Here is a 26,238-nt window from a genome sequence, read left to right on the forward strand (position 1 = left end):
GGAAGGAGGTGGGGAGTATTTTAAATCAGAAAAGTACAGCACGTGCATGATGTGAATTAAATGCCTTTGAGCTGTAAAACTGACACTGTGAAGGCCCTGGTCTTCATTCAGTGCTCACCTGGTTGTGGGAGTGTTGCTGTAGGTGCCAGAGGGCCCTCCAGGCTGCGTCCTGCGTCCAGCGAAGGCAGTTTTAGTTGACTCGTGTGTTTGGCTCCCATTGGAGGCTCTTCTGCAGTCAACTGATTTCACCATTGGAACATCCCGCGGTGTATTTATCTTAAATTGTCTTTAGCTGAATTTCACCCCACTTGAAGCATCCTGGCCTGGCTTTCCCTGGACTTGCTTTTTGGTGGATTTGTTCATACCAGGCAGAGATCCCCAGGCCATGTGCTTATGGTGTGCCCAGAAGGGGCTGCCTGCGTTGGTGACCCACAGCTCCCTGCTCTGCTCCTCAGCACAAAAGGGGCACGCAGGCTGGCCAGGCTGGGGCACAGGGTGTGGGAAAGCACTGGGACATGTGCAGATGTGGTTTCTTCTCCTCCATTGCTGCTTCATAGACTCACAGAATTGTTTGGGTTGGGAGGGACCTTAAAGACCACCCAGTTCCAAGCCCTTGCCATGGGCAGGGCCCCCTGCCCCCAGCCCAGGCTGCCCCCAGCCCCATCCAGCCTGGCCTTGGGCGCTTCACAGACGGGGCACCCACAGCTCCTCGGGGCAACCTGTTCCAGTGCCCCCCCACATCCTATTCCTAAAAACAGACCAGGCAGCAGCACACACCCACCGACCCTCGGAGCCCACTAGTGAAGGAGTCCGGCCCCACATCAGTGATTCCCCGGGGGCCCTCAACCCCGCTAACCCCGGGGAGCGAGGCGGGGGCTGGAGCCAGCCGCCGGCCGGCCCCTCCGCGGCCAGGGGGTGGGCAGCGAGGCGGGGGAGCGGCGAGGAAGGGGTTAGCGGGGGCCTGCCGCAAGGTGGGCCGCGGCGGAGGGTGGGCCCCGGGCGGGCGCAGCGCCGCCGCCCTGCCCGGGGGCTGCCGGCGGGGCTCGGCGGGGCCATGGGGCGCTGAGCCGCAGCGCGCTGCTCCGCTCCGCTCCCCGGGCGGCGTTATCCGCCGCCTTGAATACACAGGGTGCGGTGTGTTTTTTTTTTTTTTTTGGCCTTTCCCCCCCCTTTTTCTTTTGCCATTTCCCCCCTTTTATTTGCCTTTTTGTTACCCTTTTTTGCCTTTTTTACCTTTCCTTTTTTTCCCCTTTTTTCCCTTTATTCCTTTTCCCCGTTTTCCTTTCCCCCTTTTTCCCTTTCCTCCCTTTTTCCCCTTTCTCCTTTTTTTTTTTTTTATCCTTTCCTCTTTTTTTTTCCTTTTTCCCCCCTCTTTTTATTTCTCCGCCATCCTCACCGCCCAGCTCTCTCTCTGCCTCCTCCCGCACCCCCCCCCTCCCCCCCCCCCTCCTCCTTCGAATAACTCGGCCAGGAGCGATCTGGAGGGGGGAGAGGAGCCGAGCAAACCTGTAGCGGCGGAGCCGGCTGGTGGAGAGGTGAGTCGAGGAAGGGGGGAGGCTCCAGCGGGGGGGTGGTGAAGCGCTGGGTGCCCCCGCTAGGCTCCTCGCAGCCCCCGCTGGGCTCTCTGCAGCCCCCCCGGCGCTTAACGGGAACCGACCTGTTGTTGGCCGAGCCGGGGATGCTGCCGGCGGCTCTCTCACCCCGCCGGCTCGCTCAGACGGGGCAGCCCCGCAGCGGACCCCCGCAGGGCCGGGGGACGCTGGGGGGGCTCTGCGAGTGCCCCCTCCCGGCTCAGCCCCGGCTCCTGCCTGGTGTCGCGGCGGTGGTGGCGGTGGCTCGGGCGCTGTGGTGGTTTGGGGTTTTTCCCCCCGTGGCCGTGGGCACAACACGCGTGCGGGAGGAGAGGGGCCCGAGTTGCCATGGAGCGGCGTCACTGCACTTTTGCAGCCCGGAGAGTCCTGGGCTTTATTTCGAGGCCCACTGTTCCCGCGGGTGATGTAATAAGTGCTCGGTGTCTCTGCGGTGTCCTGCTCGTGTGGAGTTAGATAAGAAGGAAGATCCCAGAGCAGAGGGAGCATCCGCCATCCGATTGAGTAGATGGGTCTTAATGAATCTGTTGGAATCAACGCGACGAGGGAGGAATTCGGCCCCTAAAGCCTACCGATGCCGGTGTCGGCACCCAGAAGACTCCCAAAGAGAGTCCTGCCTGTCGCCCTGTCGCCTAGTAATGGGTTTAATGTATTCAGCCCTGCCTCGTTGTATTTCAGGGATAATTTCAATCACAAGATTTAATATGTGATTTGCAGTGATTGCCTCCTGATTTACCCACTTGAACATCAAAAGGAATGCATTAAGGAAGGTTGAGCTGCTTTGCTGGTGTCCTGAGTGTGAGCTGTTTCTCCTGTTACTCACCAGCAGCTCAGACCTTTTCCACCCACCAAGTTTCACTGTTTTCCATGTAGCAGCTGCATCCTCCTTAGCACGCGCCGCACTGTGTCGCACTCATTCGCTGGGCACCTTGCAAGCTTGTCTTGGCTCTCGGTGGCTTCGGAGTGCGTTGAAAGTCGTCAGGATACAGATGGGCTCTGCGAGGAGATGGTAGCAGAAGGAGCTCAGAGAGGGAACAGCGGCTCACTGAGGTCTGGTCAGGCTGTGGTTGCTGGAGGAGAGGTGCGGGACCTTGTCTTGCTCGCTGAGCTTGCTGGACTACAACTCCGTCCTCCTCATTGCGTGGGAAATCAAGTTTCCCCATTGTTCAGCTGTAAAATAGCTGCACGAGGCTGTGATTGGCAAAGGACTGGATCGCCCAGGTTGCTTACATCACGTAGGCAGCTGCCACCGAAATGACACACTTGATTGAAGGCCAAAAGCACCATATACGTAACCGCCTGTGATTAAGCTCCATATGATGCCTCGGAGCAAGTAAAAACCCCTCCTTCATCTCATCTTGTTTGTAACAAGACTACCGTTACAGGGATATCATTTGTGTCATATTGTGGGTTTTGGGTTTGTTTTGGGATTGTTTTTTTTTTTTCTTATGGCTGTAAACTTCTGTGACCTAAGATGATCTGCTGTCGCACCTTTGCGTGATGCCCAGTGAGAGCTGGCTGCTGTAGGTGTGCTGGTAGCTGGGAATATAAATTTTACCAGGTAAGAGCTCCCAATGCCATTTTTTCTTTCCTAAAGGAGGTTTGAGTTGGTTACTATGGGGAGGGAGAGGGTCTTCGTGTGCGTCCTTTCCCCACGTACACGCGTGTGTAGTGATGTGACTATTTATTTCTGCGAAGAAGCTTTATCTTTTTAGATTTTGGCGTCTTTGGAGATCGTTAGCTGTTTCCTCAGAGTATGCACTGTACCTGTAGGTAAATCTCTCTGTGCTGCACTTGTGGCTAGATCCTCTCCCCGGCTCTGGTGGGGCAGCCTGCGTGTCCCCAGCAGGACCCCCCGTGTGCGGAGTGGGGACAGGGAGGATGGTGGGGCCGGGCTGAACCCTGTGCTGGGGGAAACTTGGAGGTAGCATAAGGGCTGCAGGTATCTGCCCCTGGAAGGCTCCGTCCTGCAGGAGCTGGTCCTGCACTCTGGGGGAGCGTGCAGACCTCGTCCCGCTCGCGCAGCACCTTCCTTTAACTTGCCAGTGGGGCAGGATCAGGCCAGGGCTTGACTCTGCAAACTGATGGATTTCATCAGTGAACAAAAGCACTTTCAGAGCACCTCCTTGATATTGAATCTGGCAAATAGAAAAGAAAAAAAAAGAAAAGAAAGAAAAACAAAACAACCAAACCCACCAAAACGTAAAGAAATAGCTTGTACAAATGTTAATTTAGACAAAATCTTCCTTTCCTATCTCGGCTGCATGGGAAGACCAGGTTGTACCTCCTCTCGCTGTACTCTCACTCTCTGACTTCATTATCATGCAGTTTTTATCCAATCGTAATGTGCTTGCTGATGCAGCTTATTCCTACCATATCATGATATATGAGTGTATATATAAATATAGATGAATATATAAACAGCGTTTTTGTGGCCACTTGTCCAGGCTTTCCATCAACAGAATAAATCCCAGCCCAGTCTCAATACATTTAAATGGCTGGTCCTGTGCATCTTATACAGCCTCCAGGAAATGTTCCTCTGTAAGTTATAATGCAATGCAAGTCCTCTCATTTTATTTTTCTTTAAATGACCTAATTTCTAAGCAAAATCATTGTCTGACCAGTATTGAGATGATAGTACTATGCATGTTTTATCTTCCGGAGTTATTGTAAGCCGAACAAAATACCCATTGAAAAACTACTTGTATTAGAAATACCAGTAAACATCATTTTAGTCCATTTGTGCACATATAACTTTATTGATTCAGCATGAAATATGGCAGGCAGTCTATTTGGAGACGTAAAATGAAAAAGGCTGTGCCTTTTCAGAATATGTTGGCAACGTAGAATGGGTTTGAGAGCATTCATTTTAGCCAGGTGGGTTGCTAAGGTAAACTAAAATGATTTTTTTTATGGGTCCGGTAAACAATGTCAAGTCAGTTTTATTTGGTGTTACACAGGCTACAACTAAAGGTATGTCAGTTACCTCAGCTGTTAAGGGGGAAGTGATATGTATGGAGAAGCTTTGCAAGACTGGATAGTCTTTAATTGTATTTTTAACCTGTGAATGTGGTTAGTGTAAAAAGTGTAAGCAAGAAACTGAAGTAAATACAGGGTATTATGCAATAGTACTTGGGCTATCGTGAAAAGAGGGCACTAGAAACAAACTGTTTTACAGGTCTGCTTTTAATTAAAGGCAGTCTACTTTGATAAAAGCACAAAAATGTGAAAATGTTTCTCCAAATAAAGGCTTTAAGCAATGGTAATTAAAGTCGCAGCATGGATTTAGTCTGTTGAACCTGAAGTCCACGGGTAGGACATGGAAAATGTATAGAAATTCAGTGGGTGGTTCTAAAACTGCCCTTTCATTCCTTGAACTTAATATCTGCTTGCGGAGGCTTACAGGGCATAATTGTATATACATTTTTACAGCGTGATAAAAAAAAAAAAAAACAACCTTAGATGTCTGCACTGCGTGCTGTCATTAAGTCTGCTCGCAGCTGAGGCTTTCAGGCAGCACACACCTCCCCATGCCTCACGAAATCTGGCCGGGCAGCCTGCACGCAGGTTGTGGCTGCTCGGGGCTGAGGTCCTGTGGTGTCGGTGGGTGCCTGGCAGGGCACAGGGGTCACAGAGTGGGGTGTTGAGGTGCAGCGGCTCCCTGCTGTCCCCGAGCCCCAGGAATGAGGAGGTGCACGGCCACACTGGGGGAGCTCGGTGCTGCTGCCTGGGGCTCTCCAAAACACCCCTTTCCTTTCCCTCCTGGACTTCCATGGTTGTCGTGCGTGGTTGTGGTAGTTCTTCCCTGAGATATTTGCAGGGGTTCATTCTGCAGTACAGTTTGGGATATTTGTAAGTGCAGTAAGGGTCAAAATCCATCTCTTTTGCCTTTGAAACAGAGCATGACAAACTACAGAGCCTGCAGGCTCTGTGTCCTAAAGAGTCAGGAGGACGCTTGGGTGGGATGCTGTAGGTGACAGCACGGTGGGCATGTGTGTGCAGTGAGAGTGTGTGTGTGCAAGCAGTTTCCTCGGGATCTTTATTCCCTGATGCCAACACCTAGAAACAGGGACGTGAGGGAGCCCAAGAAGCTGGGAGCTCACTTGGTCGCATCCCTTGCAGAGGGGAATAGCTGAGGGAACAGACGCTGCTGCTATCCTGCACAAATTCCAGTTTGGCTTAATTCCTTCCTAACCTAAATTCTCTTTGCGTTTGTACTTGCTTCCAGCCGGGGGCCTGATTCTGCAAAGGGGTCAGTAGGGCAGAGCCTCACTGATGTTAATGAATTGCGGGCGAGCCCGCCCCTGCTCTGAGATTGATCCAGTTTAATGAGGTTTTCTTCATTTTCCTGTATTTGCAGGACCATAGCTGTTTGCATAGATACCAGGATCATTTTGAAGGGTTGCCCAATCCTGCAAAGCCATAGACAAACAGCTATGTAAATAGCCCATTGGCTTGAGCCAGCACTGCTGATGCTTGCAACCTGTCCCAGTGAAGGTAACTGGAGTTTTGCCATCACCTCCCATGATTGCTGCAGCCCCCAGGGCAAGCGTGCCCCTGTGGACATGCATGTGAAGACCCAGACATATCTGTGCAGCCTATTTGCAAGCTTCTCCAAGGGTCTGAGGACCTCTCTAGATGAAAGATGCTACCAAAATTGTCACAATAACGAGTTCTTTGAGATATATTTATGTATTCATACTTGATCTTAGATGCTCTGTTCTGACCCCTTTTAAAAACTGCATTTGAAGAGAAATGCCCTCTCTGCACTCTTTTTTTCTGCATATTGGTGACCTCCTCCAGGGCAGTGATCCCCCATGGAGAGCTGTCAACTATTATGCAAATGAGATTCCAAATAGTTGGTCATCCCTGCCAGGTATGGAGGTTGGGAGCAGCCAGCCCAAGAGCAAATCCCAGGAAAAACAAGAAAATGAAGTCTCTGTAACTGTTTTCAATTATTCAGTCTCGGTGGTTCTCCTTATGTTTCAAGAAGAAACATACAAATCTCTCTGGGTCTAGCTTGTTTACAGAGTGCTCGTGGGTTTAAAATACAGCCAGCGTCAGATTTCTGTTGTACGTTTCCTTCAAATAAATACTGACATAAAAATAAGGATGCTGTAATTTGTGCCACCCCAAGAGCTAAATACTGTGCTCCAGCAGTATTTTGGTTTCTTGGAACAGCTTTTCTATAATCTTCCAAATACCGGTAGCCTGAAAAGAAAGAAGTGCAGAGTTTCTCAAGGCTGCTGAGCTCTCTCTGGTAGGGTCTGCTTACTTGTGAATCAAGGTCTTGGGGGACAAGGTGCTCTAGCATGTGCTCAGATCTGAGTTCAGGGAGTGCTTCAGTGCTTTGCAGCATCGTTGCTCCAGGGCTTTGACAGCAGCCATTCCTCCCCACTGCTGTGCACCCATGGAGGACATGGCAGGTTTGGGCTCTACCTATATACTTGTCCCATAAGCAGCTAAACGGACTTGTGGTTGGCTTTAAGCAGCTGCTGTGGATGGGCAAAGTTACCCTGGTTGCCTTCTTTGTAATGCTACACATCCTGTGCTTCCAAATGCAGCTGATATTTCCAGTTTTCTGCATAAAGTGGTGCCATGACCACAACAGTCTTTGAACCCTTTCCTATCATACCCTGTTCCTGGCATAATAGTAATTGGTAATAACTAGCCTGGTTATTATTAATGATGTGGTTCTGAAAACTTCTTGTTGGGGTGGGTGTTCACTGGCGTCAGCTGATCCTCTCCCAGCAGACTGGGTTTGTAAGGCATTGCAGTCTGGATTGTGTTTTAAAGTCGGGTCATAGTGAGCGTGTGAAGACACTTTACCAAAGAAACTAACAGCCCTGGATGTCTGGAGTGGAGAAATGCTTGGAGTGTATATTGGATTGAATCTTATACTATGATCCACCTCAAGTTATATTAAAATTATTCCAGTGTTGTGATTACCCTCTCCACTTTAATTACTTTCTGTCTCATTTATATATGTTGATGGCTCCCATCCTCATAGCTCCAAGGAAACTTTCTGTAGGAACCATCAGCTAGTGCTGTTAAAAATGAACCCTCACCAGATGTCCAAAGCCTCCTTTAAAGAAGAGGCCTGGCGTAAGTCACATTTATTGGGAGTAATTAATTGTCCTATTAAAAAAACTAAATGTTTTGGCATTTCATTAATAATACATAAGCAACCAACAGGGTATTTGTAATGTGTTGCTTTGTTAAATCTGCTGTAAAAATTGTCATTATTGATATATTTCATGTTTATAATTACTCATCTGTGACGCACTCAGTCTGTTATGAATAATCCATTGTATATTGTTTTCTTAAATAGGATGCTTGTTCAGTGTGCTGGGGGTGCCAGCAATTGCTTCTAATAATGTCTTCATGTCTGATTTATGCATGTGAAATGAAGGCAACTGGACATGAGTAAGTGAACAGAAGCATGCTCAGAACACTGTCCCCAGGACACTCTCGATAAGCAAACACTCACCAGTTGCTAGTGGAGGAGAAACCCATTAAACAGAGCAGAGAAATGTGTAGAAATGCATTATGGGGGGACTAGAGATGCACAAGTGATATTTCCTGGCTGTTTTGATGTTCTCTTCATCTCAGCTAAAAGCTCTGCCATCCTTTTTCTCTCACTGCCAGCAAGGACCTCGTTTCCCTGTGTGATGACACATGCAGGGTAATTAGTTCTGTATTACCTTGTTGTGCCGGTGTCTCCCACTCTGAAAGAAATAAGCTAAGCAAGAAATCTGGTATTTTTGTATTTAAGCGGTGCCGTCCGTTGAGGGGCTGGGTGACATGGTCAAAAAAGATGTGGATGACGGCACAAAGCCTCTCCTGCACCACTGACCTGCGATGCGCGCTCAGCTGAACGTGCCACGTGCTGACTCTGCCCATGGTCCTGTCTCCTGAGTGCCGGGGAAGCTGATGACTGGGTGAGGGCAAGAGGAGAACTTTCAGAGTGCTGGGAAGGGCATGCAGTGGCTTTGGTCTCTTTGGCAGCGTTAGCTGGATAGCTTTGGTAGGGAAAGGCAAAGCAAAGGTGAGGTAGAAGGAGGCTATGAAAATGCCCAGGGAGGAGAGCACGGCCGATGGTTCTATTCAGTGTGTTCTCATCTCGGCCTCAAGGCTGCTCAGTCCCTTTGGGTGTGTGCACGGACTCCTGGATTTTAAGACCCAAGAGAAGCTGTGGATGCCCCATCCCTGGAGTTTTTCAAGGCCAGGTTGGACAAAGCCCTGGGCAACCTGATCTGGTGGGTGGCATCCCTGCCTAGTTGGCACCCCAGTTGGAACTAAATGACCTTTAAGGTCCCTTCCAACCCAAGCTATTCTGTGATTCTGTGATCTGATTCTATGATCATGATTTTATGATCAGCTCGTCTGGAAAACGATGCATCACGAGCCATTAGATTTCACCCGGTTAACTCCAGCACTGAGTGCAGTAGCTTGCGCTTGGCTAAAGCATGTCTTCCAGCAAGACATCTGGTTTGTCTGGGAGACATCAATGTGTCACTTGTCCTGGTAGTTTGTTCCAACGGTTAATCACCTTCGCCGTTAAAAACTCTTGCTTAATTTCCAATTTGAATGTTTATAGCCTCATCTTCCCATCGTGGAAGCCTTTCACCTTTAGATTTTAAAGCTTTTTAGTAGCCTGCATTTTTTCCTCTCATAAAGCCTTACAGTGTCCTCAAACAATGGTGGTTTTTTTTTGTTGTTTGTTTTTTTTTGTTTTGTTTTTGGCAGTGCCTGCCTGATGCATGCTACAGGTCCAGCCTTCTTGTAGAGGAGCTGTGCCTGTAGAAGGGGATGGGAGGCTGGTGCTTGCACACCACAGCCTACCCAGGGATAAAAGCTCCATTTCCAAGACTGCCTTTTTTTCCAGTTTTCATGTGAATTTTTAGAGGAAGGGGGAGAGAGGAAGGTTTGGGTTTTTGTTGCATTGTTAGCTTTTCTTTTGCTTTTTAATGTCAGCTCGGGAGCTTTCAAAGACAGCTGTGGTTTATGTGAAATTGGAAATTTTGGACTAATCATGGCTGAACTCCACCCCTGCAGCCAGAGGTAGGGGGCTGCAGAAATGGCAGAAAGTGGGAGAAGGAAGCCAAAAAGCTTGGGATTGCTGGCTGTGAATGGGTTTGGAGACTGAGAAGCTTGTGTGACTGGATGAAATGCTGGTGAGTTGGTTATGACGGCAAGTTTAAGCCTGTCTGGGAATGGAAAAGCATCTTTATACCCTTTTCTGTGATGTGCTTGCCCTGTGGGTATGGAGCTATCAGGTCACTGCAGCCCTCTCCTCCTGGCGATTTAAATTGAGGATCAGCCTGGGCCATAGTTAAAAAATAACAAACAACAACTGTGATTTAGAGCTGTCCCACTGTGTTCTCACATGTTCAGCGTTCAGAAAGAAACGTGCATTATTTTATACTTGACCTGTCATCCTCAGCTCTTCCTTTCTGCCATGCAGGATTCAAAGGCAGCTGTGCAGCTTCAGTTGTCTAGCAATGTGATGTTTTTAAAAGTGACCTTCCTCTTCTTCTTAATTGTCAGATATTCTGGAGAAGGTGGAGAATAAAACAGTGCAAAACCATCTGAAGTGCCTACCACTTTGTAGTTGTCAAACCTGGAAGTTTGTGGCTCGTGAAGTGCCTCTGTGGCACTACATCCATTAGGCTTGTCACTCAGAGCTTGTTTTCTTCATTTCAGAGGACTTTTTCCACAGTTACATCCTTAAATGCTGAAAGTGGCCCAAGGTTTGTAAAGTCCTTTTACCCACTGATCACCATGGGGAACTTTATTGCTAGTGTCCCAACCCAATATCAGCCAGCAAAGGGAAGATCTTTATTTTCTTGGTCATTTTCTGAAACAGGAATATTTTCTTAGGCTAATGCCAATAAATAATCTCATCCAGCACAAATGCCACGTATTGTGTGGCTAGGATGGGGACACGTGGCCAGAGCTGAAAGTGGTCCCTGGGAGCCAGCTTTAGCCTGTACCTGCATCACCACCAGCAAATGCATGGTGCAGCTCGCGTGCGTGCGTGCTGTGGGTTAGGGTCTCATGTTTGCAGTCTTTATATCCTGGTAAAAGGTGTGGAATGAAACTGGATGGATTTGCTGTATGAAAATATTACATAGCACAGAGTGTAAATACAATGTCTAGCTTCTGATTAGCAACCCTGCTCCCAGAAAGTGGGATTAGTCCTGTTTGCCAGAACTAGAAACAAAACCCTTTCAGAGGAAGCTTTAGGGCTCATTTGCACTCACAGCCCAATGACTTTGCATTACAGTCTGAGGAAATTTGGCTTTCCAAAATGTCCCGGTGTGTTTATTGCTCTGTGCAGGCTGCAGCAGCAGACCAGGAGTGGGGAAGTTCTTGTCTTTCTCTTCCTGCAATAGATCTGCTTGTATATAGCCCAAATGTTCCTTTCCACATGTTTTGGGGGAATTTTACTTTATTGGTATCAGTAGCCAGAAAATACAAACTTCCTCAAAGACTTTCCTCCCTGGAAGGATCTATTTTAGGGCTTTCCTTTTGAGGCTCCCTTGCACCAGATCTTATTTTTCTCAATCCCAAGGCTCCCTTCCAAGACCCACTCATATTGATTTTGTAGCTACAGAAAAAGCCATCTGCCTGAGCACGCTTTTCATTCCTGCGTCTCTTTACACACCTGAGTTGAGACTGATTAAATAAGACTTCTGCATTTTATTGTGGGAGCTTAAACCCCCACACCTCATTACAGAGCTCTTGATGTGCTCCCCTTCCCCACATCCTCAGAGCTTCTCCCCGCGCCAAAACGAGATTCTTCGCGCCCTTCAGGCTTTCCTTTGGTAGTTTGGGCTCATATTGCACTGGAGGTGCCAAGTTTTTGCACAAAATAATAAAAAAACCCTCTCTCTGAGCCTATTGTTAGCAATAGCAAACGCAGGTGATAAGGGACAGAGTGACTTAGTGCTCTTCCTAGCAGAAGGATTTTGCCAAAGCCACGCGTCTGCAACAAAACGCTTGACTTGCTTTCCTTTAAATATATTGGCTACAAGCAGAGACGTATGGATTTAGTCCAGCGCTGTCGCTCCCATGCCAGAGAGCAGGGGCTGACTGCATCCCTCAGCTGTTGCTGCCTGCCTGGGTGAGAGGCAAGGGACTCTTGCATGGGCAGCAGGGAAAGGAAAACAGATCAGAATAGCAATGAAGACTCTTTGGAAAGATGCTGTTGTCCCCTGTCTGATGTGTTATGCCTGGAGCACAGAGGATCAAATTGCCAAGGAATTTCCCAGGCGGTACATAGGACTCTATTTGCTTTTCCTTTTGGATCCAGCTGGAAAGTGTGAGTTAGTACACAGCCTGCCTGGAAAGATAATGGCAGTCGTTCAGCTCTGGGGAAAAGGAGGGACATTTTTGGAAGTCACCACTCTTATTTGCTTTAGACATTATAACGTTGCTCTGTCCAGGGAGAAGCATCTTTACTGCCATTACTTCAATTGATGACTTTCAAAAGGATTTTAGAGCAGAGCTGGAGGACTTTACAACTACTGTTTTGGTTTCCCTACCATCCAGTTGCTTCATGGGTTTTCTGTGGATTCCTATATTTTTTATCCCTATGAAAATGAATTTTACACTATTGTACTGCGCGGGTGTGCTTGCCCACCCTTGTGTGTGTTTTCCCATACCATCAACTTGAATCCTCTGCTCAGCTTCAGCCAGATTTATGGGAGAGATGGAGACCTCAGTCTTATCACATTCCCACCAGTCCTCACCAGCATAGTTTCTGCCTGGTCCATTTGACACCTGCAGGCCAGTGGTTGTGGGGCTGGTCAGCATCCAGGATGGGACCTGTTAGCCCAGGTGCCATACAACCCCCTGGGCAGCAGCCTGGACCCACCAAATTACATCTGAATACAGAAGGCAAACACATGGTCCAGGCCAGGCAGTGCAAGCGATGTATGTCATGAGCCTGAGGCTGTAAAACCAGGATCAACCTCTGGGCATCACTTTGTGCTGCACATAGGAAGAGGTGGGAAAGAGGTTAGCAAGAAATCTTTTCCAAATTGGTAACTACCAAGGGACATCCAGGATCGATACAAATTGATCCCAATTCCATCTCGTTCACTGGTGCTTAAGCTAAACCTTCCAGTTTAATAGCTGTGTAGATTTTCAATTGGGTGTGAAAGCCTTTTTAAAAAACATATCATAAGAGCTGGGGAAGAATGCAAACCGGAGCGAGCGTAGACATGTGAGCATCGTGTAACTGCCTTTTTTTTTTTTTTTCTGATGGCAAATTGCTTACGAACATCTTATAAATTTCACAAATGTGGTTGTGCTGAAAGGAAAGGCTGGCGGTGCTGCTGCCGGGCGTTACGGGGGATGTAACCTGCTGGTGAGCTTGGCGCAGAGACTGAAACCTTGGCAAGGTACCATGGTAACATTTCCATACACACGTTTATGGGTTCTTTGATTTTTTTTTGGTTAAATGTCAATGTTTTCATGCTATTATTCAAGGAGATTTTGTTGCTTTGAAATCCCACTATGCCTTTGAAACCTCTTTCAGTTTGCAATGTGCTTGGTGGGAAATGTGTCTGTTGGAAACATGGAGCAAACAATGCTGCTTACCAGTGTCCTCAAGGGCATGTACAGCTCTGTAAAATGGGGCAAGAGCTGGGGCATCTTCCCTGCACCCATCCAGAGGATGCGGGTGTACGTTGTTGCAAATTTAACACACTGAAGTAGGAGGAAGCGCTCAGCACCCTGAAGATCGGCATCACTGCCAGCCAAGCACCTGGGATGGGCACCACCATGGTGCAGAGCAGTCCCACCATCACCAGTTTGTTTACGGTTTGAGTTTGCCCGGGATCTCAGTTGGCATTGGACGGGGCAGCTGCAGGCTAGCTTAAAGTTCCTGTATTTCTAACACAGGCCTTCTGGCTAAATCCAGAAGTAATTTGGACCAAGCAGGCTGTGCTAGCACAGACCTTTTGTTCCCACACAGACATTGGGCACCTACATATTTCCATTAAGCTTTTTACGTATTTCAACACATGGTGCTTTGCAAAACACGATGCTGTGCTTTATGAGCTCTCCCATGGCCCACATCTTACAATGCCCCTTTCTGCCATTTTCTCCCCCTGTGCAAGCTCTGTGCTGACAGACGGGTCCCGTCCACAGGACCCGGCATGCTCCTGAAGGGCGACTGCATGTCCTCGTGTGGATGTCTGGCTCCGGAGCTGCTGCTGGGCTGGCTTGGAGCATCTCTTCTTAAAGCTGGAGGCAGGCTGAGAGCTGCTGAATTCCAGCAGCTCTGCAGAGTTTCTGTTGAATAATGTTGGTGCTTTTGAAAAAATAATATACCTAGGTGGTTGAATTAAATCCAAAATTTCTCACTCTGGGATATCATGGGTCCCACATGGTATTAAAATGCATTACTAGATCCCAGGTGGGGGCTGCTTTTAAGCACTTCAGCCCTCAGGGGAGATGCATTGTCGTGTTTTTTGTTGTTGTTGTTGTTGTTTTTTTTTAATGCTTATAGAAGCAAGAGCAATTTCAGGAATGCTTTAGTGCCCTGAAATGCACGCCGTGCCCTTCCTCTGGCCATGGGTGAGTGCCGCGTGGGTGCCGGTGCTGCCGCTGCATCGCAGCCGGCCGCAGCCCATGGGCTCATTGCACGCGGCTCCGCCTGGTCTGCTGCAGGCGATAGATTTAAATCTCTCTTTAATTTGGTAGGGTTTTGAAAAGCAGTGTAATTGCTTTTACATTGGGCTTGTGATTATGGAGAGAAAGCCTGGATCGTTTTCTGTCTGAATGCTTTATGGTGGGGCTGGGAGGTAATGAGGGTGGCGCAAAGTGCTGGAAGTGTCTCTCCAGCCCTGCTTGTTGGAATCCAGAGCAGCACCAAAGCTGACATCGGCCGCATGTTGTTCTGTGGGAAGGAAAAATCCCTGTCTTTGTGCAGAGCAATATGTCAGAGTGAGCAACTATCAGAATGAAATACATTAATTGGCAAGTGCTGGGAAATTACAGATATGCTTAATGAAAAAGAAAACCTTGTTTACGGTTTCTAATGTGCTGCTGAAGAAACTGGCTCCCAAATAAAAATACTTAAAATTACGATTAGGATTTATTTACATAATTACTGTGAGAGAGATTCTAGGGATGTGCTAAGCAATGTGAAAGAAACCTCATGGCTTTTCTTCCCTCTCTGCTGTCTCGAGGTTAGTTTGCTCTTGGTGAGTCTATTAAAGCTTTTACTAACTCAGTGAAGCAACAAGTCATTTGTTGCAGAAGTGGTATGTAGATGTGTGTGTATATATTAGATGTATATATATATATATATCTGTTTTATTGACTGTGGTGGGAACATAAGGCTGTGGAAGAGCCAGATCATCTTTGTAATTGTAGTGTTGGCTGGGGAGTGCTGCAGTAGGTGGTACTTACCTCTTTATGGCCAAGAAACCTGGAGTCCTGGCATGGCTGGAATGCGGATGTCCTTGGAGCTTGTTTCTGAAGGGGCCACATCGCCCGCAGGTGTGAAGGAATGTGCTCTGCCAAAGTTGCTGTGTAAGCATATATTTGTGGTCTGCTCCAAACCGTGCAGCCCAGGATGGCCTGGCCACGCTCCAGCCTCAGTGGAGACCCACAGCTAGATCCCTGGTGGTGCCTGGGTGGCTCTGTTGGCTTCTCTGATATAGAGCTGCAGGAACCCTACGGTATAAAAAGCAATAGGCCCATGATGGGGCTGCGCTGATTGAAACCAGCCAAGGGTATGACAAATCTTCCTCTTAATATTTCAATTGACTTTGGCAAACTTGCCTCTTTCTTGTGTATCCTAAATCAATGTGTAAGTGCTGCTGACAGTAATTTCCACTTTTGTCTGTGCAGATGGCTGCCCTTCACTAGGCTGCGGTGTTTATACCTGCTAAGTTTGCAAACACTTTCCTGCTACAGTCTCCCAACGAGCAGTATTTTTTCTTAGCTGTCATATTTGTGAGATGAAAATGTTCTTTGTTGGGCCCTGCTTGAATGTGAATTTTCTTCTTTCAGGAAGGGCCACTGAAGTCTGGATCAGAGGCACTGCTGCAACGTGTGTCTCACTCAGGGGTTGATCCATCCAAGGGGTCCCAGTGCTCCAGAGCGGGGTCGGATGCTGGTGTCCAGACCCTTCATGGCTCTGGAAGTCATGCTGCTAGAGCCTGTGGCTTTTTAATTGCATGTCAGTGTAGGCCCCTACGCACTATATAATTATTATCAAATACTATATCTCTCTGCTGAAAGCTGCAATATGACTGTTAGAGACTCATATTTTCCTAAGGCACCACTGCTCAGTCTCTGCTAACTCTTGCCCTGCATAAAGAAGCTGCTGATTTTTCCCCCCTGATTGTTTAGCTCCTGTTTCAGACCTAAATAAAATCTGCAATCCATCAGTCATGCACCCGACTTCGGTGCATGTTCCCTGGTGTAGAATTCAGAAGACTTTGGTCTGGCTGCTCTTTCAAGGCAGGCTATTGCACTGTTTGGAGAAAGCAATGAGAAATAATTAAAATAAGCCTTTCTCTTCCCTTTTCTCTTGTGCCCAGGGAGAAGATGCCATTCCACCATGTAACAGCTGGCTTGTTGTACAAAGGCAACTACCTGAACCGATCGCTCTCCGCTGGCAGCGACAGTGAACAGCTAGCAAATATCTCTGTGGAGGAACTGGATGGTGAGCAATGTCATTGCATTTTTCCAGGGGGGCTCAGAACTGGAAGTGCTTGTTTTCACCTTCTCGGTAGCATTGCCATGCAATAACCTGAAAGGTGCTCTCCCCTCGAAGCAAGGAGCAAAAGGCAAGTGGGAAGTGAGATGGCTCAGCAGACCTGGCACAAAAAACAGTCCCCAACCACAGTTATGTTTGGAGCTGGGGGCTGTTTTTAAACTCTGACTTTGTCCTTCTGCCTAGAAATAAAGCAGCTTTTGAAAGAGTAAGGCTGCTTTTTATTGGCAAAATTGGTAAGAGAAAAAGTGGAACTAATATGTTTCTATTAAGATGTCTTCAGCCTTTCCCCAGGAACCTGCAGAGCTGAATCTCTTCCTGAGCAAGTCTTCTCATTTGCTTTGTGCCCTTTCAAAAGGGAGGCTTCTCTCTGTTTCACAGTGTAACAAGATGCGCAGAGGTGGCTTGTGGCTTAGGAAGCTGGAAAGAGATTTAAAATTCCCCTTTCCAGGTCAGTGATTTGGAGCATAGACCAGCCTCAGACTGGCAAAGGCTATCAGGAAAGTCATCCACATCTGCTGGCTGTAGGATCTCCACAATTCCCCTTCTGGAACCTGGTGGTTGCTTGTCCCTTCTGCCCTGCAGACGGGATGTGAGGCCAGGTAGACTCCCAGTCTGGTTCGTGGCGGGAAGGTCTCCTATTCTAGACAATTTGTGGCTCACTAGGGTCATTTCTAAGCAAAAGTTAATGTTGTGGACAGCTGGTCTTTGAGGGCTGTGGAACAATTCGAAGCCCTTGGTTTGCTTCCCAGTGGACATTTGGTACAAGCCACGATCATAGCCAGTATTCTCAGTGGAGAACTTGATGAGTAAATGAGCAAGGGAATGGTGCAAGGTGGAAACGGCCCTTCCAGGACAGGTTGGGGGCGTTTTGGCAAAACAGAAAGCCAGCATTTCTGCCCTCCCTCCCCCATTTCACCTGCACTTGGTGAATCAGACTTCAGTTTTCAAGCTTTTTCAACTCTGAACCTTCAGCTTTGGTTTTGCAAACTTTGTATTAACTTACCTGATGTAGAAACAGAATGTTCTGAGTATTTGCCACTGCCTCTGTTCTTCCCAACGTGTATGTGCAGGAAGCAGTTCAGGTGAGATGAGTTGTGTGAGAAACCACTTTGAGTGCAGCCAAGCTGGGACCCCAGGCAAACAAGGGTTGCAGGGACATCTTCTGGGCACTTCTCCCGGGTTACTGGAGCTTTGCTTGAAGGTTTGAGTTTTCTAACAGAAGTGAACTGGCTCTGCCTCTGTGTATTCTGTAGATGACAAATTGTGTTGCAAGGTGAAGCTTAGCTGTTGTCCCTGTTCAGGATGAGAGGGGTTGGCTGCACACAGACAGGAAGACATTGGACAAGGTCTTGTGCTTTATTTTAAATTCAGAGAACAAAGGTTTCTCTGCTATGCCTACCTGATCACAGCACTTCTGCTATAACTGCCTTTGAGATTTGTAGACAGATTTCAAGAGCTGATTCAAGTGGCATCAGGGCTGTAGCCCACACTTGCGGTGATCCTGTTGCGAGAGGGAAGCTCCTCTTTGATTTTTTCTGTTTGCACAGAAATGGTCTGTGGCTGGATGTGGGAAGAAAGGTCTCACACAGAAGCTCAGCCCCATTCCCATCCTTCCTATGTCTCTCTGCTGTCTCCCCAAGCCATGTTGGGTGGTTTGCAAGCCTCAGCAGCCCACTCATCATCACCGTCCCACTGGCAGCTCCAGGGTGGGAGCAGCGGTGTGGGAACCTGCCTTCCCCGAGGAGAAACCAGACCTCGAGACACTGTGGGTCATCACCATTAATTAACAGCAAATGAAGTGAATTAGGCATAGAGGAGCTGTCTTTTGAGAAAGCAGTGACCAAGTTGCTGCTAATGCAAGTGCTGCATCCATTTAATTTGGTCTGTGCCCTATTATAACTGTGCTATTGAATTGGAGAGCAGCAGATTTTATTCATGTCTGCTCACAAAGAGTATCCCCCTCGTTCTTCAGGAGAATGGTTAGAGCTCTTTAACTAATCATCCGTTTATTCTCTGGCTGTTAAGCACAGGCTCCTTGTTAGAATTTAGTTATATTTTTTCTGACAGCCTTTTGCTTTACAAACACCTATTTTCAAGGGCTTTATATCTTTGCCACGAAGATATGCCCCAGTTCTTAGCTTGGCAGAGAAGAGCTCCAACTCACGCCATTTTTTTCCACCTGTGAATGCAGAAGTGGCACTGAATTGATTCACATCCGCTAAAGCCAGAGCGGCATAAGACGCTGGAGATGTTTTTCTGTGTGCTAGCTAGCAGAGCACAGCCTACCCACTGGAAATCATATGTAATATTAGGTTGGCAGTCGCTATCTTACTGGGATTTGTCACTAGTACTAGATTAGTGCCCAGCTGTGCTGAAGGTAGCACTGCTCACTGTCCAACCCCAAAACAGAAATAGCCTTCCTGTGTTTGAGCATGAATTATCTCAGGGTGAGTAACAAAATGTTCTTCCTTGAGAAGTTAATGTCACTGTATTGGAGCTTTGTGGATATATTAAGCTGTGATAGCTCTATGCCAATAACATATTTGCATTTAATCACATAGGCTGGGAAAGAGGTGCCAAATTCCCTGTGGTTTCTTTTTCAATGAGATTTTGATCCCAAGGGAGTCCCAGCCTATTGACAAATTCCAGGCACACGCATTAAAGCATTAAAGGTTTGATGCTCTTCCTGGGGAAGTCAATAGGAATTTTCTATTATGCTCCTGTGCACTTGAGGCTCCAACAAGTGTCTTTTTTTTTCCAGCCTGGTATTTGTTTTTATTTTTTTTATTTTTTTGCATCTAGCATTGCACATCTCAGTGCTGTCTGCTTTATGAAGGATTTCTGCAAGCGTGAGCTTTGGGCTGCTGCAGGGCAAAGGTGCTGTGCAGCCCAGCTGGGACACAGCGTTGCTGCCGCTGCGCATCCCTGCAATGCATACTGACAAATGCCACGTGTTTGCAGCCTGCGGGTGAGGCATGAAAGATAATATGGAGATCATGAAATGAAAAAGATTTCTGACCTCAAGCAACGTAATGGGGAAGGAGCCCAGGTTTTTTGGTTGAACACTCGCAGTTCAGAGCAGTGTGCCTAGGGTGCTGCTCTGCTGCTTCTCCCACTGGTTATTTTCCTCCTATGAAAACTTTCCCGACTTGCATCAGCCATCTGTCGGCTTCAACTCTGCTCTGTTTTTTTCCATCGTGCTTTAAATACTATGCTGGCAGCAAGGAAAGAAGCTGGAGAGATGGCAGGTCACTCTGCTGATGGCTTGTCTATTCCTAGCAGCGGTGTTTGCTATTTGCGGTGCTGTAGTAGCGTGAGGGTTTTTAGAAGCTGTCACCGTCACAAAGGGAATTAACTCACAGAAAGCTATATTAGGCGATACTTAACTTTGTAACACCAAGTAAATGACGAAGTTGAAAGTGGCAGGCCATCCATAACCTGTCTCTCAGGGACCATGGAGTGTGGTGGGATCTCAGATGAATATTGTTGCCGTATGCTTAGCGATTTCTGGGCAGGAGATTACAAATTAGGGCTGGGAGGAACTGTTTTGCATGTAGCTTTTCAGGCTGTTGTTGGTTGACATAAAATTGTGGCACAGTTTGTGCATACTCTGTGGTTTCCACATTCCTTTTAAGTCCAGCTTCTGTCTTCATGTTGCAAACTGCTAGGAGTATTTTTAATAAAAAATGGTGGATGGAAATCATCATGTCAAGCTTGAGTCATCCACCTCCATAGGCACTATCTAAAGGGTATTGTCAGGAGGTAAAAACATTTCCATAGTAGGAATCTGACAAATATCACCTGAAGGAAGGCACATGCATTATAAGTAGTCTTTGCAGAAAGTGTCTGTGAAATGCATTATAGTCAGAGCGCTTTGCAGAGGAAACCCAAATGTGGACCACAGCAGCAGTTATTTGTCCAGAAAGACATCATGACAAATCCTTGCATGACCCAGATTTTTCTGAAATCAGCAGTGCCCATGCAGAAAGGAACCTTGCTGTGCGTCAGCAGGGAAATTATTGGCATCTGGTGCCTTAGACCATGTAGGAACCACCCCAGGTGGGGTCTGTGGTACCTTCAAGGCTTTTTCTAGGTTGGGAGATTATTTATTTTTTTTTGGTTGTAGACATCAGGCTGACCAGCCTGATGCAGTCCTTAAGGTTGACACCCTGAGTGGAAATGCCAGTGCATGGCTTTGCCTGTCTAAACTGGAGATCTAAAATGTCGGCAGAGCATCCCATGAGGTGGGGACAAAACTTCATGAGCCTGGGGTGCAGTAAGCTTCAAGGCAAGAATCTAGGGACTTTGATATCATTATAGTTTATACACCACATTGCAGGATGTGCTTTACCTGGTTTCTGCCTCTTTCCTGCACCCCTGTTCTGCCACCTGCAGAAGGTCCCAACTGGGTCGCTGTTTCCTGGGCTTCTGCGTAGAAGTCAACAGAGAGTGGCTGCAGAGTACATTGGAAAACGGCTCTTGAAATAATTAAAGGGCACGGCTAAATGATGCCCATATGGATTTTAAATTAGCAGTTGGCTCCCGCATGCCAATAAGTCAGGCAATGACAAGTGGCTGAAGGTGTGCTGGGGCTGCAGCCGTTTCTGGAGTCCCAGCAGCACAGCGAGGTGGTTGGTCACAGGGCTGGTGGCACACCGGGCAAAACAGTCACACGTTGCCACTGCAGCTGAAAATAAGGCCAAAACCAGGGGTGTTTACCCTCTTGTGATGTCTGATATGATGGTCCTTGGATGATACAAGTCCTGGAAAGAGAGGGACCCTGATGCTGCAGAGCGCTGTTACCTTCTGGTCTCACTTGGGGGTTGTTTAGTAGAAACCCTATAAGCCACGATGACTGTGGCTGATCCAGATCCTCTTTCACTCCCATATTTTCAGGACGGCTCAGCAAACAGTCTCACGCGTGCTGGAGAGTCCGGCCTGCCCTGCAACTCCTCATCTCTCTCTCCAGCTGTCGATTTTTTCCAGGGCTGCCTGTTTGCGAGCAGGGATTTCAATCTCACTGCTGGGCACAGGAGGTGGAGGGGCAGCCAGGGCCCCTCCAGCCTGGCAGCCAGCTGGCTGCTGTGTGGCAGAGGGGCACTGATCAGCTTTGGTGTCCCAGGTGAGATCAACGGTGGTTGGGAGCAGCAGTGTGCTCGAGGAGGGAAACCCAAAGGGACAGGCATTAGTCACTTGACTGACTCATGTAGCGGCAACAAGGCTGCGTCTGCTCTGCTCGGCTTTTTGCCCATGGAAAAAAAACACTTGGGAGAGTGGAAAGAGAGGAATAGGGGGGATGAGCATACTGGTAGTGAGGCTGGAGATGCAAGGACTACGCTGGCATAGGGGAAATAGTGAGGGGGAGCCACGCTGTGATGCGCTATAAGCCATGGATTTGCACATGGGTACAGGTTCTCTGAGACCGCGCTTCAGTGTAAGCTCTGCGAGCAGCCTGTTAATTAAGTGGATGAAACTGTATAAAGCTTATTTTCTCTTTCGCAGAGTTCTGTTTTAAAAAAGAGGCTTATCCACAGTGTCTCCGTTGTGAGTGATCATGGCTGGAAATGGAATAATTTATGGTTTATATTGGGCTTTAATAGTGTTTCGTGTCTCTGAATATAAAACTGCAGCATCACTATGCAGATTCTTCTGTGGACAGAAGCAGCTTTATCTCTCACTTCTGCTGAGCTCCTTCTGCTGGTTTTCCAGTTATGTATTTTAGTTACAGTGTGGGGTTTCTTTGGGACTCGGTAGTTTCAGGTATGAAGCAGCCTGCATTTAAAAAATCGTAAAAACTGGTGCAGTATTAATATTCTGCTTAGTATTGTTTCACTGCAAGGTGCATATTTGCTCCAGACTGTGTGTGTCCAGAGGAGGAGCAGAGCTGCTGATGGAGTAAATGCCCCAGGCTGTGTGCTGGCTTACCCTTGGTGAGCTTCAAGGGAGTTCACAAAAGGAGAGATTTATACCCATAATGGGTGGGTGATGCACAAGAGTTCCCCTGTGCTGCCCTTGTGAAGTTTTTTCCCCCACTTTGCACAACGTGGCAGCATGTCGTGCATGTCCCAGACAGACAGGTGTCTATCCAGCCAGCCCCAGAGTCACCAACCTCTCCTACTGGACTCAAGGAAAGTTTCTTCAGCTAAAATGAGTGGCAGTTCCCACCCCAAACAGCCAGCAGGGTGCTTGGACACCCAGAGCGGCTGAGCCCAGGGAGGTCTGGCTCAGGGTTTCACAGAAGAACCTCTCTTGTGAGTTTTACCTGCTGCGTTGCCTTAGGGACCGTCAGAGCTTGCAGGCCAGCAAACTGAGTTTTCTCCAGCACCTCAGCAAGACTGAAATCTTCAGTGGGGAGGTGGCAGAAAGCTATGGATTGGGGCAAAACTCCAGAACAGACAGTATTTCTCCAACACTTTATAGCCCAAGCCCTACCCAGGGTGCCAGTACCTTGGCAGGTGGATTACCCGGTGGGACAAAAGTGTTTTGGGTGTACCTTTTGGGAAGGGCTTGCAGAGGCTCTGTTGTCCCCATCCCATGTCCCCTCTGCCTGGGACACCAGGACCACGTGGCCAAAAGGGGAGATGTTCCACCTGGTCACCCTGCCCCCAAAATGCAGGACCAGGCATCAGCATTATCTCCAAGGGAAGAGTCCTTAAAGCAAGGGAGTATAAATAAAACGAGGTTGGCTGCCAACAAATTAGAATTACAGGGATGCCATCTGGACAACAATTAAAGGGACTGTTTGAACTCCAACTATGCTGACATAGTTATAGGAACCGTCTGGCGAGCAAGTTATTAGTGGCGGAGGCTCAGATACGCTTGGTTTGGACTCGGGGGTTTCTGGTTTATTGTAGCAGAGGAGTCTCTTTAAGCTGGATGAAGATGGTTTTGGGAAGGGGGCTGCAGGCTGCGTCTTCATCCATCCCCTTCCAAATCCGCTGGTTTGGCTCCTGCAGCTTGTGCCGGGCTGGCGCTGCTCAGGCTGCCTCAGACGTTTGTGCTCACGTGCGCGCGGGCCCCTCGATGCAGTAAGAAAACGTTCACTGCCTGCGTTGCCCCGGGCCACGGAAACAGAGCAGATTCAGATCCAGAGCTAAGCATGCTTTAAAATGCATTTAAATCTTGCTCTGACACGTTTATACAAATTTTAATATGGATTTTTTTAATTTTTCATGCAGGCTTCTCAGCCAGATCATTAATTTTTCAGGTTCCTTCACTCCTTTGCCTTAAACTCCTGGCTTTGGCAAGTCACTTTTGTATCAGTAAGTGTTGTTTTGTGGACTCAGGGATCTTATCCTTACCTGTTAGCGTATTGTTTCAGAAACGTACTCCCTAGGCAGTGGCTTCTAGCTGTCAATGGGAGGACGGGGACCAGGGTAGGGTCACGGCATCCCAGACCTCTGCGGGGATGTCACATAGATAGGACCAGGAAGAAAAGGAAAACAAATACCATCTTCTCCCTGTTTGCCAGCTGTGCCCTGTCTGCACACCCCATCAGACACTCACCTCTCCTTCCTGCGCCAGCTCTTCTTTCTGGTTCATCTTGGTGGCTTTTGGGACTGAATAGGGCTGGCAGTGCTACATGAGCAGAGCTTTCTGGTTGAAGCTCTCTGGGAATGGCTTTTCCATCATGGAAATGGGAGTGATGATGATGCTTTATTGACCTGAGCGTCTGAGCATCTTGACTGTCTGGCTTCTTCCTGAGCACGGGGAAACCTCAGATCTGCGGAAGCCACAGAAGCTCTGGAGAGTCAAAGCAATTGGTCCCCATCTGCAAATTAAACAGGAAGAAATGGCTCGTGAAAGTAACTGCACAGAGGCACGAACCCAGCCTCTGTCCTGGCTTTATGCTGCATTAAACATCCTGTCTGTGGCTCAGTGTTTATTTCATTTTCTGGGCCTTCCTTATCAGCACTGGACTCAGGGGCTGATGCGTGGCTCTATGAGGGACCAGACAAGGTGCCGTGAGAGGCTGATTTGGAAGACGAACGGCTCAGCGTGCCGGTGAATCCCCGCAGCACCAACCTGAGCAAGAGGACCTGAGCGCTGGTGCTGATGGTGCCAAGTGCAGGATGGAGCCATGGGAAATGCTGGACCTGAGGATCTCGTGAGCACTGCTGGGTCTCTGCTCACACAGACCATGTCTTATAGTGAGGCTTCATGTGTTCCTCCTTCAATTACCATGATACTTAAGGATCTGGAGGTTAACGTGATGATCTGCACGTGGTCCATGTGCGCTTTCTGTGGCATGAGGCTGTAGAGTATCAGGTGCCCCTTTAATTTGCAGAGGTTGATATTTCAGCCTGGCTGTGCTGGTTCACTGTGTCTTTGAGCATGTTACATTTAATCAAGTTGTAGCAAACTGCAAGCAAATCTTGAATCAATTCCCTTGCCTCAGTGGAGGCGGCCACCTCACCAAACCACGAATGTCTGCAAAAAGCATCTGTTCTGCACTGCGTGCAAGTGCTTTCTGGAGAGGAACATTCAAAAGTAGGTTTGCCCACTAAATAATGAGTTTTAGGAGTTAGATACCTGGACTGGCAGACATCTATTTCTAGTTCTTCACTGGGATGCTTTGGCCATCGCTGATGTTTTGTGCCTCAGTTTACCTAGCAGCAGTGGTACTCACGTAGGGAGAGGAGAGCGATGTATCTGCCGCTGCTTCGGGTGCTGCAAGACCTCTGATCAAACACCATCCATGGCTCTCGCTCACTGTGAGCATTGGCTTTGCTTTGAGCCCCATTCCCTATGTTCTGGTGCCTGTGATCACAGCTGGGCGTGTTGGTAATCGGGGGGCACTGGCATAGGGGAATGCTGACTTGCCATAACACTAAGAATAGCAAGGAGAAAAGCTCAATGATCCAGAGAGTATTTCACCTGGCTCTTTTGCACATGCTGGCTTGACATAAACAGATGGAGATGTATTTATTTCAAATGCAGCTCAAAGCAATACCATGTCAAGGTGAGCAATTCCACCCCTGGTTCTACTGCTGGGGCACCTGCTTGGTGGTACCAGGCAGCATCCCTGCCCTCACCTGCTGCGGCCCCCATCCTCTTGCCCTGCTTACGAGAAACTGCATTTATCTTCCTGAGGAGCAGGCCAGTGGCTTGGCAGAGCGAGAAGTCACTCAGTGAGGTGCAAGTCCAGATGAGTGGCAGACCGAACTGACACCAGGAGTTACACAGCCCTAGCTGCCCCCCAGCCCTATTCCTCTGGCTCTCTGGCTGCCATGGGGGGAAGCTGCTGCTGCTGGAAGTTTTGTGTTTTGTTTTTTTTTTCTTTTTTTCTGGGTTTCTGTTGCCTGACTGTGGGTTCTGAGATCATCTCAGCCCAGTTTGAGAGGAGAGAAAGGTGCAAATGTCAGGGAAAGGAAGCGAGGGCTATTTGTTGCTTCTCCCTCTCTCCCCAGGTTTGCACTGGGCAGTTTCCTGAAAATTCAGAGCAGGGGAAGGCAGGAGGGGCAGGTGATGTGTGTGTGTGTGTGTGTGTTTGTGTGTGTGCGCATCCAGAGCTGGACCTGCTCTTCCCTGAGCAAAATGAGCAGGCGGCCAGCACCCCATGCAGCCACTGACAGCTTTTGTAGGACCCAGCACTGCGGTCAGCAGCCAGCTGGGTTCTGGGGGAAGGAGCAGGAGCCCCGCGGGGGAGCATGGCTTTCTTAGGCTTGACCGGCTTTAGTGACTTCAAAGAGGATCAGCACAAACCCTTTGAAGTCAGTCTTAATTCCTGCCTGCCTTGGAAAATGAAGAGTGTCAATCTCGCAGGGTGACCGTGGTGCCTGGAGGAGGTGGATGCAGGACCCTGGTGAGCTTCAGTAGCAAAGGCCATGCAGGTGGAGCAAGATCTCGGCCACCTTCACTTCTCTGCTCTGACACTGGATGCTGGGGATGTTTCCAGGAGCA

At 48.3% G+C, this 26,238-nt stretch overlaps 1 protein-coding gene across 5 annotated transcripts in view; it reads left to right on the forward strand.

Annotated features, from left to right (window-relative positions):
- CALN1 (calneuron 1) overlaps positions 1 to 26,238 on the forward strand; it is a 155,289-nt gene that overhangs the window by 26,329 nt on the left and 102,722 nt on the right. For 3 of the 5 annotated variants that reach the window (XM_040532559.1, XM_040532561.1, XM_040532560.1), the window contains exon 3: positions 16,157 to 16,281. In XM_040532559.1, the coding sequence (XP_040388493.1) occupies positions 16,157 to 16,281 (125 nt within the window). Of the gene's footprint in view, positions 1 to 1,431; positions 1,536 to 2,372; positions 3,151 to 16,156; positions 16,282 to 26,238 lie in introns of those variants that run through there. The other 2 variants (XM_040532562.1, XM_040532563.1) reach the window with 2 other exon arrangements.

The sequence above is a fragment of the Cygnus olor genome, chromosome 20 (assembly GCF_009769625.2).
Source record: "Cygnus olor isolate bCygOlo1 chromosome 20, bCygOlo1.pri.v2, whole genome shotgun sequence".
NCBI classification, from domain to species: Eukaryota; Metazoa; Chordata; class Aves; order Anseriformes; family Anatidae; genus Cygnus; species Cygnus olor.